Consider the following 17216-nt stretch of genomic DNA (forward strand, 5'->3'; position numbering starts at 1 on the left):
CATATATTTTAGTCTGGTCATTTTCGATATTGCAGACATTGCACGTTGCACGTTGACCTCATCACGTTGACCTCAATATTGCAGACATTGCATATTGCACGTTGATAAAGTCACAGTTATCATTTAATGACGTTGGTGTCGTCTCGTCTTTGTCATGGATAAAGGTTATTTGTCATAGATTTCGTTAACGAAATTAACACTTCACTGAAGACTGCTTATGATCATGTGATACTAATGATGTAAAAATATTTCTCAATATTACTGTATTTTAATCAAATAAATGCCTTGGTAAGCATAACATACTTCTTTTTCAGTGGGTTCATGTGGTTAACACTGTAAACTAGTTGCCCAAAGGTTTGGAAGCAGAGTTTAACTCAAACAAATGAACAAAATGACAATAAAAGCTGTAAGATCTAATGCTCAATGTTTTGTATCTTCTCAGTTTCTGCTCCTACTCGCACTCTGGGCCGGAGGAAACTGGTGCGAAACCGCTTCACCATCGACACGGACATCGTTTTCGACACCGAGCCCGACAGCGACTCGCCGGACTCCCAGCATGCTCAGCAGCAGAGCGTCATCCCGGCGGGCGACACCGACCGCTGGGTGGAGGAACAGTTCGACCTCCAGCGCTACGAGGAGCAGGAACACGACGTGAAGGAAACAGACATCCTGAGCGACGACGACGACTTCTCTCAGTCCGCCCTGAGCCCGTCCACCGAGCCGGACCTGGAGGGACCGCTTTCTGCCCTCTCGCTGGAGGGAGACACAGAGGAGGAGGAGGAGGACGAGGAAGCGGGGAGCAAGAAGGACTACAAATCCCAGCATGCCAAGCTCTCTCATGTAGGGAAGCAGTGCGCCATGTCAGTGGCCAGTGTGGATGAGCAGGCGCTGCCTGATGAGGTCATCTGGGTGCGACGGGACAGCAGCGCAGAGAGCGAGACACAGAGCTGAAACGCATCAGGAGACGGGACTCAATGAAAGCTCGGCCGATGCATGACGACGGTTTCTCCTAACTAATATTCCCGAATGTTAGACACTCCTGTCGAAATAGCTGTAAGATATGATGCTTATCCACCATAGACACTTACACACATTAGATGAGCTCTACGTGTGCGCTGTGGCCAATCAGAAACCGCGGGGAACGTGGTGGTACAATCAATAGATTTAGAATTGCACATTCAACGTTGGCAGCCGCCAACATCTGCCAAACATTGTCATTGTTTATTTCTAAAATAAGGGCTGTGATTTATTTATTATGTCCTTTAGATGTAAGACGAAACAACAGCCGGATAAAATATGATGCATTTTTGTTTGTTTAACATTCTCATATTTGTACAGAAAAGCCGTAAACGCTCTTTTCTTTGGATTTGTATATATATTTGCGTTTATTTCTTTTCAATTTATCCGAAATGTACAATACTGCGCACTATTCTGACCTGAAAAATACACGTGAGTTGAATATTCATTGAGTAATTGTGTTGAATATTGAATATTGATTGATCTCAGGTCAAAATAATGCTGAACGGATTTTTTAGGATTCCTTTTTTTTTTTACAGCTATTCTTGGTCACTATGTCCTGTTTTACTTGAATTTTGTTGATAAATGCAATATGATTTTTAGCTGATGGACTGTTCTGTTCACGTTTATATGGTTTGTTGTGGTTCAGCCCTGCATTACTGACACATTAATCAACACTCACATTATAGAAGACGATCCGAGCCTTTACACAGACAAAATGTGTACAGTGTAATTTATTTTTTAATTGACCTTTTCATTTATTTTGTTCTGTTTTAGCTGCGAGTTCCTCAGTTAAACAAGCAACTTTTGGTTTCGTGTTTTAAAATTCCAAAATTTGCTGAATGCAATCAAGAAAAGCCACTGGAAAATATTTTAGATGATAATGAATTCTAATTGAAAACATTCCCATTGAGCTATAGAGATTGCATTTTTATTTTGTACATAGAGCTGTGGATTGATATTATATCAAATAAACTGGTTTCGTACATATCCAAAGCCGATCCCTGTGATTCGTGGATGCTTCTTCATTTCCACCAGTGTTAATATGAAGCACTCATGTTTTGACCTGCGTGTGTGATCTTGCCCTTTATGCATTAAAGTCAATCACGGTTGGAATTTCAGATGTGAGGCACTGCTTGGCATCGATGACAGATGGAAGTGCCAGGATCGCTTCAGGCTGAATGTTTTGAGCGGAAACTCGGGAGTCAGGAGTGAAATATAGGATGAGGGAAGCAATCAATCTCTCAGCGCTCAGATGTATGTGAGATATAAGAGCTGATAGAGTTCCTTTCCTCAGGCCAGACTGTGACATCATCAGACCACACACGCATCATCATCATCATCATCATCAGTGCACATCATTCATAGAAATTAATTCATGAATATTTACTTTACTAAGTAATCTGAAGAAATTTTTTGTTTGTTTGTTTTTGCTTTATGTGGCATTCAGATCAGAGTAGTAATGAAGGTAGATTTTAACCTCCTGAACAAGCGGATTTTTCTTAAAAGTCACGTCAGGGCTTTTAAGAAATTGTCACTCATTTTTTGCTGTTGTGCATGTTTATTTTTGTCATATTTGATAATTATCTTTTTTAAATGATATTAAATTTTTTTGTACAATATTGTTGTGCTGTTTCATGAATTATTTTTAATCTCATAGTTGTTATACAGCTGAAAATGTATTATTTATAATAAGTTATATATATTTAAAAATGAATATATTTATAACATCTACAGTATTTATTGATATATGTTGTATATTTTTTTCAACCATTAGGCCTATATATAAAAAAAAACAATCTGCCTCCCAGTGGTCGAATTAAGGTACCATTATGTTTGCATATGAACACATTAAGTATGCGAAATTGTTTTTTGAGTGTAGAACCGAGATGTTATGCAATGCATAGAGATGTTATGCCTCATGTCGAACTCGAAGCCATTTCATCTGACACTTAAGCTTTCGGTAAGTTTATTACTACGTTCCTTACGTTTCTGTTTTATTGTTGAAAGTAAATTCTTTTTTGTCTTTCTGTCGATTGGCTGTTACAGTTTTGACATCAGATGTGGAGAAGATAAACAATTAATACTGTTATATTTTACCATTAATAATTATAACCTGACTTGAAGGATTCTGTGGTCGACTTGACTTCATTAGAGAAAAGTGAGAAAACAAGGCAAGTTTATCAAGTTAATGGAGTTTTGTACTAAATGAACCAACATTTAGGCTAAATATTAATCTACACAGCTCATAAAAGCCTGTACTGTGGTGCTACTATGGTAAAATGACGGAACCAGATGGTAATAAGACGTAGTGAATCTGTGAATGATCAACGTTAGCATTCTTGCTAATCATTCACTTGTCGTCTGGTTCCATAATTTTACCAAGTAAATTACTGTGGTAAATTAGGAGTAAATTACTGTGGCATTTACGTGAAAATAGTCATTATTTATTTACCGTGGTATGTGTATGTGCTTTATTTGATTATTATTTATTAATTGGATGCTGTGGAAGTTTGTATTTTTCCCCCTGGTGATTTTGATGTTGAACGTGCAGTTTTACACAGATGCGCTAGATGGCGCACAAACATTTCGTGTAAATATGAAAATCCGGATTTATTATTTTTTTCAACAAAAGTCTAATTAAATGTCCCATATTTTCTGCGCATGTATAGTGGTTTTCTCTATTAATGCAGAAGTGAAACATTCATACTGTCTACAGTTAAGTAAAAGGTGCTGTCTAATAGGAAAAGTGTGATATTGACAGAATACATTTACATAAGTCATAATCATATGTTGTTAAATGTCACTCTTGTTCTCTGAGGTTGGACGTCTGAGTTGACATAGGAAACTCAGTCACAGATGAAGTCACAGCGGCCCGACCCGTCAGACAGGTTTGAAAGTTTCTGTTGACTCTTCAATGAACCTCTTACCGATTTTACATGAAGACTGGTGGCATTTTAGCTCAGGTGACAGAAATGTGCTCAACATGATCTTATGTTCAGCCAGGATTTCAATGTAAAAAATACATTCACTTTAAATTACAAAACAAATAGATTTATAGTCATAAAACCAGGTATAAAATGAACACTGATACCTGCCAGTAGAGGATAAACCAAGAACACTTAGGAGCCATGAACATGTTCTTACTAAGCATTTAGTATTTTGCATTATATTTATTATAAGTATATTGTTCTTCCTGATATGTTGCCTTTTCCTATCATAATGGTGGCAAACAGCATCAAGCAGCATAGGCTCAGTGAAACGGCACGTCACAAAAAAATGTTTTGTTCCTCATATTTTCATTTTCGTGGTTTAATGCATGGAAGATTTGAAAACTGTAGGCATCCAAGATAAACATTTCATTGTAAATTGAGGTAAAAGTTTAACAACTGTCGTTGTTCACGTCATTTAGAACAGCACGATTCAGATTATTGTTCTTACAATGCAATTTATACAATGTATTATGTTGTTCTGTCCTTTCAAAATGAGCAATAACTGTTTTATTTACTCGCCAAAGTCAGTTTTCTCCCATATGTGCACTCGATGAATGTTGCCAGCAGCTGTAGTTCTACTATCTTAAATAAGTATCTCACTATTACCACTTTCTCAAATAACTGGTTAAAGTTTCACAGAATCATAAATGGAATTTTGGGATGGATTTGTGTTTTTTAATTATTATCTGCGCATCTTTCAAAGCAGGCATGATGATGAAAGGGAAAAGAGCTGCTTGAAGAAGACTTAGGGCCCGTTCACATATCGCGTCTTTTGCGCGCTCAAGTTCATTATTTCAAATGGAGGCGCGCGGTTTGCGCGCTCATAATGGAAGCGACGCGGTCGCGGTGCGACGCGCTCGTTTTTTCCAGGCGCGTCCGCGCCGCATCGAGATAAAAACATCTCAACTTTTCAGAATGCCGCAAGCGCACCATAAGCGCACAGTAGGTCACGTGACAAGAACCAACCGGAGCGCAACCGCCCTAGCGTTTTGAAAAAAAAGAATGCGGCGCGCCCAGCGTTTTCTACGCGTTTTTAGGCGCGATATGTGAACGCAGCCTTATTCTCCTTTTCTACTCTACAGCAAACAGGTTTGGATCAAATGAGGGTGAGTAAACAATAAAAAAAAAAAAATTTTGGTGATCTAACCCTTTTACCCAGTGGTTCTCAGCCTTTTTGACCTTTCGACCCCCATTGTTCACTGCAATATTATAAGTCCCCCAATGTGGGGTAATATATTTCCCTTATTTCCTTTTTCCAGTTGTTTGTGATTTATTGGGTAAGGATTAAGGATTTTCTTTTGAAAAAAATAATATTTAAAATATTTTTAATATTAAAATCTAACATTTTTTATACTTTTCACTCACAATTTTCTACCTGATAAAAAATATTTTAGAACTTGGCATAACTAGAAAATGTTATTATACTGTATATTAACATGTATTATATTTATATATTTAGGTAACACTTATGTATACCACATTATAAAGGTACAGAATCCTTGCTACATCTGAAATTAGTTGTGTATCATGTGTTTTAATGAAATATATGGTAACACTTTACAAAAGTGTCTCATTTGTTTGCATTAATGTATTAGTTAAAATGAACTAATAATGAACAATATATTTTTATAGCACTTATGATGTGCTTTGTTCATTGTTATGTTAGTTCAGTGCATTATCTAATGTTAACAGATACATCTTTTGATTTAAAAATATGTTAGTAAATGTAAAAATGACAGTTAACTAGGATTCATAAACGCTGTAGAAGTATTGTTCATGTTAATGAATGTAGTCAACTAAAGTTAACAAATACAACCTTGTTGTAAAGTGTTACCAAATAAACTCTATAATGGTGTAACAATGAGTAGATAAGTATTATAATGTATAAATGTGGTTACAATTATTCATGAGATTATTCAATGCATTATAATGTGTATTAAAAGGCATAATTAATGCATTAAGCACTTTTATAATGCATTATATAAAAAGACTTCAAGTAATGTGTTACCAATATATTTTATTAATTTTGTTTACTTTTCTAGGTCTAAAAATGACACTTAAATTATATATATATATAAAAATTGTGAATATTTACCTTTTCTAAAATAAAATGGCTGAGAGAACAATTTAAAATCTTGATTTTGATATTTAGCTTATTTTAACTTTTTTTTTTTTTTTTTTTTTTTTTTTTTTAGTTGCCTGCATTTTTGATAATTTTCACAAAACTTGTATGGCCCCCAGAATATTTTCCTGTATGAATATCCGAAGATACAATATCAAACAATAATCAAAACATATAGGTAGAGTGCATCGACACCCCCAAAGCTTCACAGTCCCGTACCTCTGCATGCGTTCGACATTTCATTCAGTAACATTAGGCAGTTTTGATGTATATGCTGTTTACTGTTTGATGATCACGTTGTTTTACATGTGCATAAGCAATGCTTCTACCGCTTGTTTCTTCTTCTTCTCCTTCACCCGTGTTTTGATCTGGCGACTCTCTTTCAGAAGATGCGTCATAGCCGGAAAGCCGGAAAATTCCGTCAATGGCTGGGAAGGACTTAAAGGATTAGTTCACCTAAAAATGAAAATGATCCCATAATTTACTCGCCCTCAAGCCATCCTAGGTGTTTATGACTCTCTTCTTTCAGACGAACACAATCAGAGTTATATTAAAAAATACCCTGGCTCTTCCAAGCTTAATAATGGGAGTGAATGGTAACTTAGATTTTGAATCCCAAAAAAACACATCCATCCATCATAAAAGTAATCCATACGATTTCAGGGGGTTAATAAAGGCCTTTGTTAGTTTAAGAAAAATATCCATATTTATAACTTTATCAACTAAAATCACGGCCGTGCGCAAGTCAAGTCCCGGTGGAAGAGTGACCTCTGACCCGACGCATGACGTATGGACGAACGCGGAAGCGCAGAGGGTAGAGCAAAACACCGGTCACAAATGAAAAGTCTAAAATGAGAAGTTTTAAAAAGAAATCTCGAAGAATTTGTGATATAAGAGAAGAGGAGCTCGAGTTTGTTGCCCAGCCTTATGTGTTTAAACCGCGAGAGGCGTAGAGCCATTACCGGAGGCCAGCGATTGTAGTAAGTTATTAATATGGATGGTTTTCTTACAAAAACACATCGCTTTTTGGGTTGAAATAACCCTTTAATCTTGTTGTGTCTCATTTTAAACGGTTTTAAATCAGTGCTGAGGCCGTTTTTTCCTTTCAAAGAGTACATTTTACTCTAAAAAAGAAAATACTATTTCAGTCTTTCGACCTCAAAATTTCTCTTTTAATTCAAGTCTTGCTGTTTTTTTTTTTGTTTTTTTTTTGTTTTTATCAATTGTGAAATGTACTTTTTTGTGTGTGTGTGGTTGAGAAGCTCTGTTATCTCATGTTGGCCCTCACTATGGAGCCGTTTTACAGTAGAGCAGTTCCTGCTGTTGCAACAGATGCATGAAGTCACAGACTTCCATTAAAAACAAAACCAGGTCCGTTTGTCGTCAGCTTACAGAAACCAGCGTTACCGCATAGCACGGATGCACCCAACCCCTCCTACCTCATTCCTGTCAGATATGCCCAATACATTTGTTGAAACGCTGGCGTTTCACATCACTTGTGCTCGCGAGCGAAGCCGCTGTAGTCATGAGGGCTAAGCTGGAGATCCTGGCCCTGGTGCTGGGCGCCGTCGGTCTGATCGGGACCATCGCGGTGACCGCGCTCCCCATGTGGAAGGTCACGGCGTTTATCGGGCCCAATATCATCGTCATGGAGGCGCAGTGGGAGGGCTTGTGGATGGCGTGCATTCGGCAGGCGGACATCCGGATGCAGTGCAAGATCTACGACTCTCTGCTCATCCTGCCGGGAGACATCCAGACGGCCCGCGGGCTCATGTGTGTGTCCATCACACTCGCCGTCCTCGCCGTCCTGGTGTCCGCCTGCGGGATGAGGAGCACAGACTGCCTTCAGGACCACAGCAGGGGCAAGAACGTGATCCTGCTGGTGGGCGGCTGTCTTTTCGTCGCGTCCGGCCTCGCCACTCTCATTCCCGTCTGCTGGTCCACTCATTCCATCATACGAGACTTTTATAACCCCATGGTGTTGGAGTCGCAGAAGCGTGAGATCGGACAGGCGCTGTACGTGGGCTTCGCCACGTTCCTGGTCCTCTTGGTGGCAGGGGTGATCCTGCTGTGCCGTTACGCCCCTCGCCAGAGGAAGGACGAGGAGGACGGGCCGTATGTCCCGGTGGAAATGATTATGTTGGAACGGACCCCCTCTTCTAACTCTTACTCGAAGAGTCAGTACGTCTGACAGAGACTAATGATTCATTCAGACCAGTTGTTTATTTATGCGTGTCTTTTTAGTTTTATTAGTTTTCGAGCTTTTGTTGCTGTCTTGGTCTGATATGAATCTTGGAAAATCTCTGTGTTGAATTTCGGTTAATTAGATTAAATGTTACTCACTTAACTAACTAAATGCATTCAGTCTATAGTGTAATGTGATATGATCATATATTATATTTTTAATACATTTCGGGTTGAATTCATTTATTGTAGTTCTGTACTTGTAAGGAAAAACTGAAACTAACTTGTGCATCTATCACAAACATATGATTTGCCTATTTCTGTTTTTAAATAAATCATTCAATTATGAATGAGACTAAACAATCTGTCATCTAAAATTCATCATTTGCACAAAAAAACTTGATTATAAGATTTACCCAGCGACTTTTAAACTTTTATATCTGAATTGTTCAATTATGAATAAGACTAAACTAGATAATCATTCAAAAAACTTGTAATTTAGTCCATTTTAATGTTTTTTTTATGATCAAATATTATTTTATTATAAATATTATTTATTATCTAATATTTATACTTATAAATACTGAATAATAAATATGATAATTGCACTTTTTTTATTGTAATATTAAATGTGCTAGTTAAAATTAAGTGATATTAAAGGATCATTTAAACAATAAAGTTGTGTGATTCTCAGAGAAAACGTTCATAACTTTGTCTCAGATGTTTCTCATAGTTCTATTGGAGGAATAAAAGTGGAAACAAATAAGACGACAAACACGGTATAGAGAGTGTAGAGCTGTAACTGAACGTGGAGCCGCTCGGATCATTTGAGAAATGCTTGAGTTCATATTAAAATCTTTTATTCATTTATTCATAAAATCTTCATATTAATAGAGTCTTTTCCTCGGGAGCAACATCTGAGAAGCTGAAGATTTCAGCAAAAGTCCTTGCTGTGCATGAGAAATAGTTGAGATATTAAATAGATCGTATTTTTTTAATTGTCTTTCCTATAGGTTTGATGCATAATTCTTTGATTTTGGCATGCTGGGCTTTTGACTAAAAACAATTGCATTCATCAAATACACTCTACCCAGCTGGATATACAAAGTAAACATGCTGAAAAATACTGGCATGCCGTCTGCGTGAGATTTGCATCTGACATGCTTAGATATTTTAGCAACACCCACATGCATGTATTTACTGTAAGTGAAACTAAATGTAAGCTATACACTGACGCTGGACGGATGTTAGATGGATTAGATATCTACAGAAGTGTGTGTGTGTGTGTGACACTAGCCATCTCAGGTTCCACCCTCCACCTCTTGTCTAGCGTCCGGTGTATTTGCGTTTCTTACCTGGAAGTGCTGTAACACACACACCTGACCTCTCACTGAGATACAGCAGCTGAAAGAGACAGCACAAGCTCAGGGGAATCATGGGAAATTTAAGTTTAGGAACCTTTTGAGAAAATAAGTCAGAGATCTCCTCATATGAACTGAAACATTTCTCATCAAATTCTTCCAAAGATGAAACATTAAATGATCTGAGCTGCTATCAGCATTCATTTTGTTGCTCTGTACTTTTAATTGATGTAAAATATTGACTCGTTTTTTTTTTTTTTTTTTAAGGAATCTTAAGAAAAACATATATGAGACAGTTAAAACTTGAATAAAATAATATATATAATAAATACAATTCGAGTCTCCTGCAGAGCTATGAAAGAGCAATAAAATAGTATATATGCATGTTCATTTTATATATAGTTTTGTCTATAATTTTTCAATTGTATATGGTTATTTTTAATGTTTTTCTTACACCTGCAGTGCTCAATACGTTTTTTATTTGATTGCCCAAGCTGGATAATAATTATTTATTTATTTTATTGAATTATTTATTTATTTTTAATTTGTTTATATTTATAATAAAAAAATTGTTTTATTATTATTGTTGTTGTTGTTGTTAAATGAGCAATAATAACAAAACCCGTGTTATAAAATGTCAAAATAGTCATTGTCATTCACAAATTTATTTATATATTTATTTGTATTTATATTGTATTCATTTTATATCAGTAGTCAACATTTGAAGTGGATCGAAAAAGTTCATCAAAGTTGTCCTAAGACAAGAACGGGTATTGTTCAAAATTCATGTATAACTTTGATAAATGGTTTGATGAAATTCAAATGTTGACTACTGTATTTTTAGTAATAGTCATTTACTGTATTTTGATAACTTGAGCTTTAAAATTGTTTTATTTTTATTTATTATTAATATGTATTTTATAACTTGAATATTACCTTGAAATCTTACCTTGAAAGTTACCATTCAAATTGAATTTTAAATAAATCGTATACACTCCGACAAGCTATTTTGTGTTGTCATCATAAATATAATGCTCATATTTAGAAGCCACCTAATGGCAGAAGTCATTTGTTTGAGCATTTCAAGTATCACCAGTTTCCTTCGAGGTGATTATCAGATGTTTTAGGAGCAGGAGAACCAGTCTGATCACATAACATCATTAACATTTTTTTCTTGGCTGTAAATACGTGTCATCTGGATCTTCCGGTCTCATTTGAGAAACACCACAGTGAAGGAGAGCCGTGTTCTGTGTCTGGTTCTTCTCGACCATCATGTCTTACACGGCCGGGTCTTATATGGCCAAGCCCTACGCGGACAAAACCTATGGGGGCAGTGTGTACACGGGCTATCCTGCTGAGAAGTCTGCAGAGGAAATATACGAGGAGCAGCTCAAGGTGGAGAAGAGGAAGAGACGGGAGTCCATGTGCTGTGAGGTGGTGGCGCTGGTCATCGGGTTTTTCGGATTGATCGGCGTCGCCGCCGTCACGGGCCTCCCGATGTGGAAGGTGACGGCGTTCATCCAGGAGAACATCATTGTGATGGAGACGCGTTGGGAAGGCTTGTGGATGAACTGCTACCGGCAAGCCAACATCCGTATGCAATGCAAGGTCTACGATTCTTTGCTGTACCTCCCGGCCGAACTCCAGGCTTCCAGGGGTCTCATGTGCACCTCCGTCGCTTTGTCCGCCTTCGCCTGCATCGTGTCAGCCGTAGGAATGCGCTGTACCCGTCTGGTGGACTCCCGTCCCAAGACCAAGCACATTGTTTTGGTGAGTGGAGGGTGTTTGTTCCTGGCGGGCTGCTTGACCACCATCATCCCCGTGTCGTGGACGGCTCACGCGATCATCCAAGACTTCTACAACCCTTTGTTGCTCGACGCCCAACGCAGAGAGCTTGGGGAGGCCCTTTATATCGGATGGGTCACTTCTGCTTTGCTCTTCTGCGCCGGGGTGATTCTGCTGTGTCGACATGCACCGCGGACACAGGACAAAGCGGACATGGCTGCTGTGATGTATCGTGCCGGATCCGTCCCGTACAACTACTCCTACAGGCCCGGATATGGATACCCTTACGGACAACCCGCATATCAACCAGCCTATTCTTCCGTTCCACCCTCAGTCTATAACCAGCCAAGATATTAAAACACACACAGTGAGTGCTGCACTTTACCACTAAAATCTCCCATAGAGACTCCAGTGCAGAAAGAACTTGAGATGGGAACAAACATTCAGAAGAAAACAGGACTTATGGAGCCTATTTGTTGATAATATATGACTGTATATGTGATGCTTGATTTTTAATGAATTTCCTTCTTGCCTGTATTTAAAAATGATGTTCATAATTAACATTTGTACAAAAATAGGATGGAATGTGCTAAATTTAAAAACGGCAACGTGGGATATTTCCACACAGCATTTAACCGATTTAATGGGGTTTTTTCACTTTGTACATTTTTAAAGCACTGGTTTGACTTTAATTGTATTAAAAAGATTTTAAAAATAAATGTGTAAAAAGAACTGTGGATGTACTTCTGGTCTGTAGTCTCAAAACATTCCCTTTCCTGGGTCTGACGGCATGATTTTGCTGTTTTTTCAGCTTAGTTTTGGCAATGCTGGTCGAACCAGTTCAGGTGGTTTTCCAGTGTTTGTTTCTCTTGTGTTGTCAGAGGAAATGTTCAACAACCTTAAAATGTCACACCCCTAATGCAAATTAACCAGCAGACATGAGTGACAATGACTTTGTGTTTGTGTGACAAAAAAAAAGATGTGCAAGTGATCTAAGATGTTATTGTAAAAACAGTTGATGCATCAAAACAATAGTATGATCTAAACTCTCATCTGGACTTGCTGATGGAAATTAACTTAATACCAGAGGTTTATGGTCAAACTTACTGTCAGCCGTATTGTAGAGAACAGAAACTCGATTTTTTTTCACTCTGTCTGAAGAAAATGTTAGTGCTTGACCCTATAAAGGTTGCTAGGGTGTTGCTATGAAGCTGCTAAGGTGTTCTGTGTGTTTTATTATCGTGAATTAGAAACAGGCATAGAAAACAGGCATAGCAACAGGTTAAAAGTCAAATGGAATTACAAAAATTCTTGCTAATGTGTTCTGATTGTTTTTGGTATGTTGATTTTTCGCTAAAAACTCTTTCAACCCCATAGAAACATGTTAAACCCACTCAGAACACTTTAGAAAAAATACTCATTATCAAATGGAATTGCAAAGACGCTTGACCATACAAAGGTTGCTAGGGTGTTGCTATGCAGTTGCTCAAGTGTTCTGAGCGGTTATTATGCAGCTTAAGACCCTAGAAATCTTATATTAACATGATAAAACCATATTTAGAACACCTTAGCAGCTACTTAGTTGCTTGTGCTTGGTGGTTGCCTCAGACAACTAAAGCAATTGCATTGTAAGATTCTAAAAAAAACACTCAGAATCTTTGTAGCAGCAGCATAGCAACGCCTGATCAACCACACAGTAACATTCTAAAAAAAACACTCAAAACTTCTTTAGCAGCAGCATAGCAACACCCGATCAACCACAAAGTAATATTCTAAAAGCCACTCAAAGCCCCTTAGTAGCTGCATAGCAACACCCAAGCAACAACATAGTAACATTTTACAAACCACTCAGAACTTCTTTAGCAGCAGCATAGCAACACCCAAGCAACCACATAGTAACATTCTTAAAAAAACTCAGAACTTCTTTAGCAGCAGCATAGCAACACCCGATCAACCACAAAGTAATATTCTAAAAGCCACTCAAAACCCCTCAGTAGCTGCATAGCAACACCCAAGCAACCACATACAGTAGTAACATTCTAAAAAATGCTCAGAACCCCTTAGCAGCTGCATAGCAACACCCACACAACCACCAAGTAATATCCTTTAAAGCCACTCAAACCCCCTTAGTAGCTGCATAACAACACCCAATCAACCACAGTAACATTCTAAAAAACACTCAGAGCATCTGCATAGCAACACCCAAGCAACCACATAGTAACATAGCTAGGTGTGCTAGGGTGTTGCTATCCAGCTCCTAAAGTGTTGTGAGTGGTTCTAAGCATGTTTCTATGTGGTTGTTTTTAGTGATTCCCCCAGAACACCCTTGCAACCACATAGAAACCTGTTAAAAAAACAACTCAGCATTAAATGGAACTGTAAAAATAATGAAATTCCTTTTGATATCTCCATTGGTGCAAAAATGACACGCTTCACCTTTCACTAAAAGCAAAACATCAGCGTTAAACCATCAGCTGATGTTTTTAAACATTTCAGACAGCAATTTAATGAGGCACAACACCAATGGCGTTAAACATTGACAGCAGTGTTGGCTTGTATCTGGCGGTTCAGTGATCCCTGCGTTTCCTCAACAGGATCTCTGCCAGAAAACATAGCCTGCTGAGCACACATCAACACGGCTACGTGCTCCTCCTCCCCCTCCGAGTGACACAAAACCAGATAGACCTACAAACACTCACATGGGGATTCGATTTCATAGCAACCAGCCTCAGCGTTCCCTCCCTCCCTTGAGCAAAAGAGGGCGGAGACTGGGAACAGGTGAACACCTAAGAGCTCCCATTCCAGCAGGATGCAAATCCTCACAGTTGAAACCTGTTCTTGCTGATCTGTGGCACGCAGGCTTCTGGAGTCATGGCGAACGGCGCACTGGAGATTGTGGGAATGTGCGTGACCCTAATCGGGCTTATTGGGGCGGCGGCCAGCACCGGGATGCCGATGTGGCGGGTGACGGCGTTCATCGGGGAGAACATCATCGTGATGGAGACCCGTTACGAGGGTTTGTGGATGAACTGCTACCGGCAGGCCAACATTCGGATGCAGTGTAAAGTGTACGACTCCCTGCTGGCGCTGTCCCCGGACCTCCAGGCCGCACGGGGGCTCATGTGCTGCTCCGTGGCATTGACCGGTTTGGGTTTACTTATCTCCATCGTCGGGATGAGGTGCACGGCATGCATTCAAGACAACGACCGTGCCAAGCGTATGGTTCTGATCATCTCCGGTTGCATGATCCTAGTGGGCTGCTTCTGCTGCCTCATTCCCATCTCATGGACCGCACACGCCATTATACAGGATTTCTACAACCCCTTGCTTATCGATGCCCAGCGTAGGGAGCTTGGGGAGGCTTTGTACATCGGTTGGGTGTCGTCGGCCTTCCTGTTCACCGGTGGTTGTATATTCACTTGCTGTAGCGGCCCCTTGGACAAGGGCCCAGACCCAAGGTACAGGTACTCCAGGAACGCACCCTATGTGGCCTATCAGCCACAACCCATGGCCTTCCATCCGCAAGCGCGGTCCGACTACAGTCATCCGTCAGGACCACCGTCGTTCATTCAGACGTCGTATCAACCGTCCCGACAGCAGTCGTTCATTCAGCCGTCGTACCAACCGACCAGACAGCAGTCGTTCATTCAGCCGTCGTACCAACCGACCAGACAGCAGTCGTTCAAACAACCGTCCCGACACCCGTCCGCCCGCAGCGCAGTGGCTTATCTCTGAAACCCACAGGCTTGTGTATTTGTGTTTTTGTATGTTTGTGTGTGTTAGAGAGAGATGGGAAGCTTGGACTTCTAAACAAAGATAAAAAAAATAAAAAAAAATTAATAATAAAATTGTAACATTTAAATGGTTTTAAATGTAACAAATTTAGTCATACATTTAATTTTTGCAAGTTTCATTCTTGGGAAATTTTTTTATACAGTTTCTACTTTGGCTTTTTAAGTATCTAAGAGCAAAGGAGAAACAGACTTCAAACCAAAGGTTTTAGGTAACGTAGTTACATTGTACTTGCTCAAATAAGCACCGAGTAATATTAATGAACTTGTACTTACTATAGAGTTAGGGTTTGGTTTAGGGTCAGTTACTTGTAATTATGCATAATTTACTGTTATTACTATAGTAAGTACATGATGCAATGTGTAACTACGTCACCTTAAAATAAAGTGTAACCCAATATTAACATTTAAATGGTTTTAAATGTAAAACAAAGTTGCTTGCACATTTAATTTGTTCCCCGATTCAATCTTTGCTGTTTTTGACTATTTGAATGTCAATTCAACTAATTTGTGTATTTTTTACTTTGTAAGTAGGAGCATTTTTGAGAACTGTGACTGAGATAATGATGAAAAATTGTTTTAGTTTTTTTTTTTTTTTTTTTTATATGATTGATCATACCTCAGGATGTTGTAAAGTGTGTCACTTGAGGCATTACTTCAAAGCTGTCTAAAATATAAACTAGGAAAAGTGTTTAATATTCAAATATTTTTGTAAATATCAAATCACAATTCAATGATTTGAATCAATAAACATGTGAAATATCTTTTAGGATAACATATTTGCTTTTTCTCCTCATATCTTTCCGCTTTTACAGGTAATTTTAAATGGTAGTGTTCTGTTTCCTTTGTGTATTTGCTCAGAAATAGTTCTCAGAAGAAATCTGTTCATCTCTAAGCTTCAGAGGACGTGTTTTCTCAAAAAGTCACGGGTTCTGAGTTACAGGCAGGTGCTGAATTTGGTGATTTAGTTCAGCTCAGTGCGTTCGAGATCTTTATGCCCTGCGGCTTTAGATAAATAGAAAGCCACTGTGAAACATAAGACGGCTATTGTTTCTAGCGTCTCTGTGTAGACACACCCAGAGCGAGTGAGTAACACAAGAGCTGCTGGTGTTAGTATAGTAATGCTACAACAGAACCAGGAAACGGATCAGAACTATTTGGGAGCATGCAATCCCAGAATGCACTGTGATGAGCTCATTGAAGAAAGAAAGGGGTAAAAAAAAAAAAAACACCCAAATAAATTATTAATGTTTCATTTCATTCAATACCAAAAATAATGATAAAACAGTTCAGTCTAATTTAAAATTAGGTAGCACTTTATTTTAAAGCCCTGTTCTCCATGTAACATACTATGTACTTATTAATTGCAATAACTGTGTAATAACTAGGTACTAACCCTGAACCTACCCCTACACCTAACCTTATATTACCCAGTATGTTCTTCTTTCAAAGTACACATAAGTGCATGTACTGTAAAATAAAGTGCAACACAACATTTGCTATTTTAAAATGACTATTTTACCAAATTTAAATGCACACTGTATTTTTATAGTTATCAATGGGAATTGCATTATTACCTTAGCAATATGCAATATGCAGAACTCTATTTCAGTGCTATTTGTGTGAAGACAATAGTTACTTCCTAGTGCGTATAGTGTTCTAAATCACTCACTTATGATGTTAAATTTTAGTTAGGATGCTTCCTTAGAAGTTTGCTCTCTACGTAGGCAGTATATACAGCAAGGCAGCTCACTGGGTTTGAGAACAGAGCCTGTATGGACTGTGGTGTGGTACCTCATAATTCAGGCCGCTAATGCAAAAGATGTGGGTCGTCACCAGTGAGAAGTGACCTTGATTAGACTATTACAAAAGTCATCGGCCTATGTGGCACTAAAGATGATCTACAACTGGTGCTTTGGATCAAATGTAAATTTATGGTTACTAAATGACAATAAAAATAGAC

The 17216-nt window shown here is 38.5% G+C and overlaps 4 protein-coding genes across 7 annotated transcripts in view; all 4 read left to right on the plus strand.

Moving 5' to 3' along the window:
* The window catches only part of tiam1b (TIAM Rac1 associated GEF 1b), a 106760-nt gene extending 105208 nt beyond the window's left edge, over window positions 1–1552 (plus strand). For all 4 annotated transcript variants that reach the window (XM_056238577.1, XM_056238576.1, XM_056238578.1 and 1 more), the window contains one exon: window positions 443–1552. In XM_056238577.1, the coding sequence (XP_056094552.1) occupies window positions 443–951 (509 nt within the window). In that variant the 3' untranslated portion in view covers window positions 952–1552. The remainder of the gene's footprint in view (window positions 1–442) is intronic.
* Window positions 1553–7470: 5918 nt separating this feature from the next.
* LOC130073159 (claudin-8-like) lies at window positions 7471–8338 on the plus strand. Its single transcript, XM_056238593.1, has one exon. It carries the CDS (start codon window positions 7658–7660, stop codon window positions 8321–8323), a length of 666 nt encoding a protein of 221 aa, XP_056094568.1. The 5' UTR covers window positions 7471–7657; the 3' UTR covers window positions 8324–8338.
* Window positions 8339–10899: 2561 nt separating this feature from the next.
* cldn8.2 (claudin 8.2) lies at window positions 10900–12111 on the plus strand. Its single transcript, XM_056238591.1, has one exon. It carries the CDS (start codon window positions 10950–10952, stop codon window positions 11817–11819), a length of 870 nt encoding a protein of 289 aa, XP_056094566.1. The 5' UTR covers window positions 10900–10949; the 3' UTR covers window positions 11820–12111.
* A 1997-nt stretch (window positions 12112–14108) lies between these two features.
* On the plus strand, window positions 14109–15377 carry cldn8.1 (claudin 8.1). Its single transcript, XM_056238615.1, has one exon. It carries the CDS (start codon window positions 14334–14336, stop codon window positions 15195–15197), a length of 864 nt encoding a protein of 287 aa, XP_056094590.1. The 5' UTR covers window positions 14109–14333; the 3' UTR covers window positions 15198–15377.
* Window positions 15378–17216: the final 1839 nt, after the last annotated feature.

The sequence above is a fragment of the Rhinichthys klamathensis genome, unplaced genomic scaffold (genome assembly GCF_029890125.1).
Source record: "Rhinichthys klamathensis goyatoka isolate OS25496 unplaced genomic scaffold, OSU_Roscu_1.1 h1tg000527l_1, whole genome shotgun sequence".
NCBI lineage: Eukaryota > Metazoa > Chordata > Actinopteri > Cypriniformes > Leuciscidae > Rhinichthys > Rhinichthys klamathensis.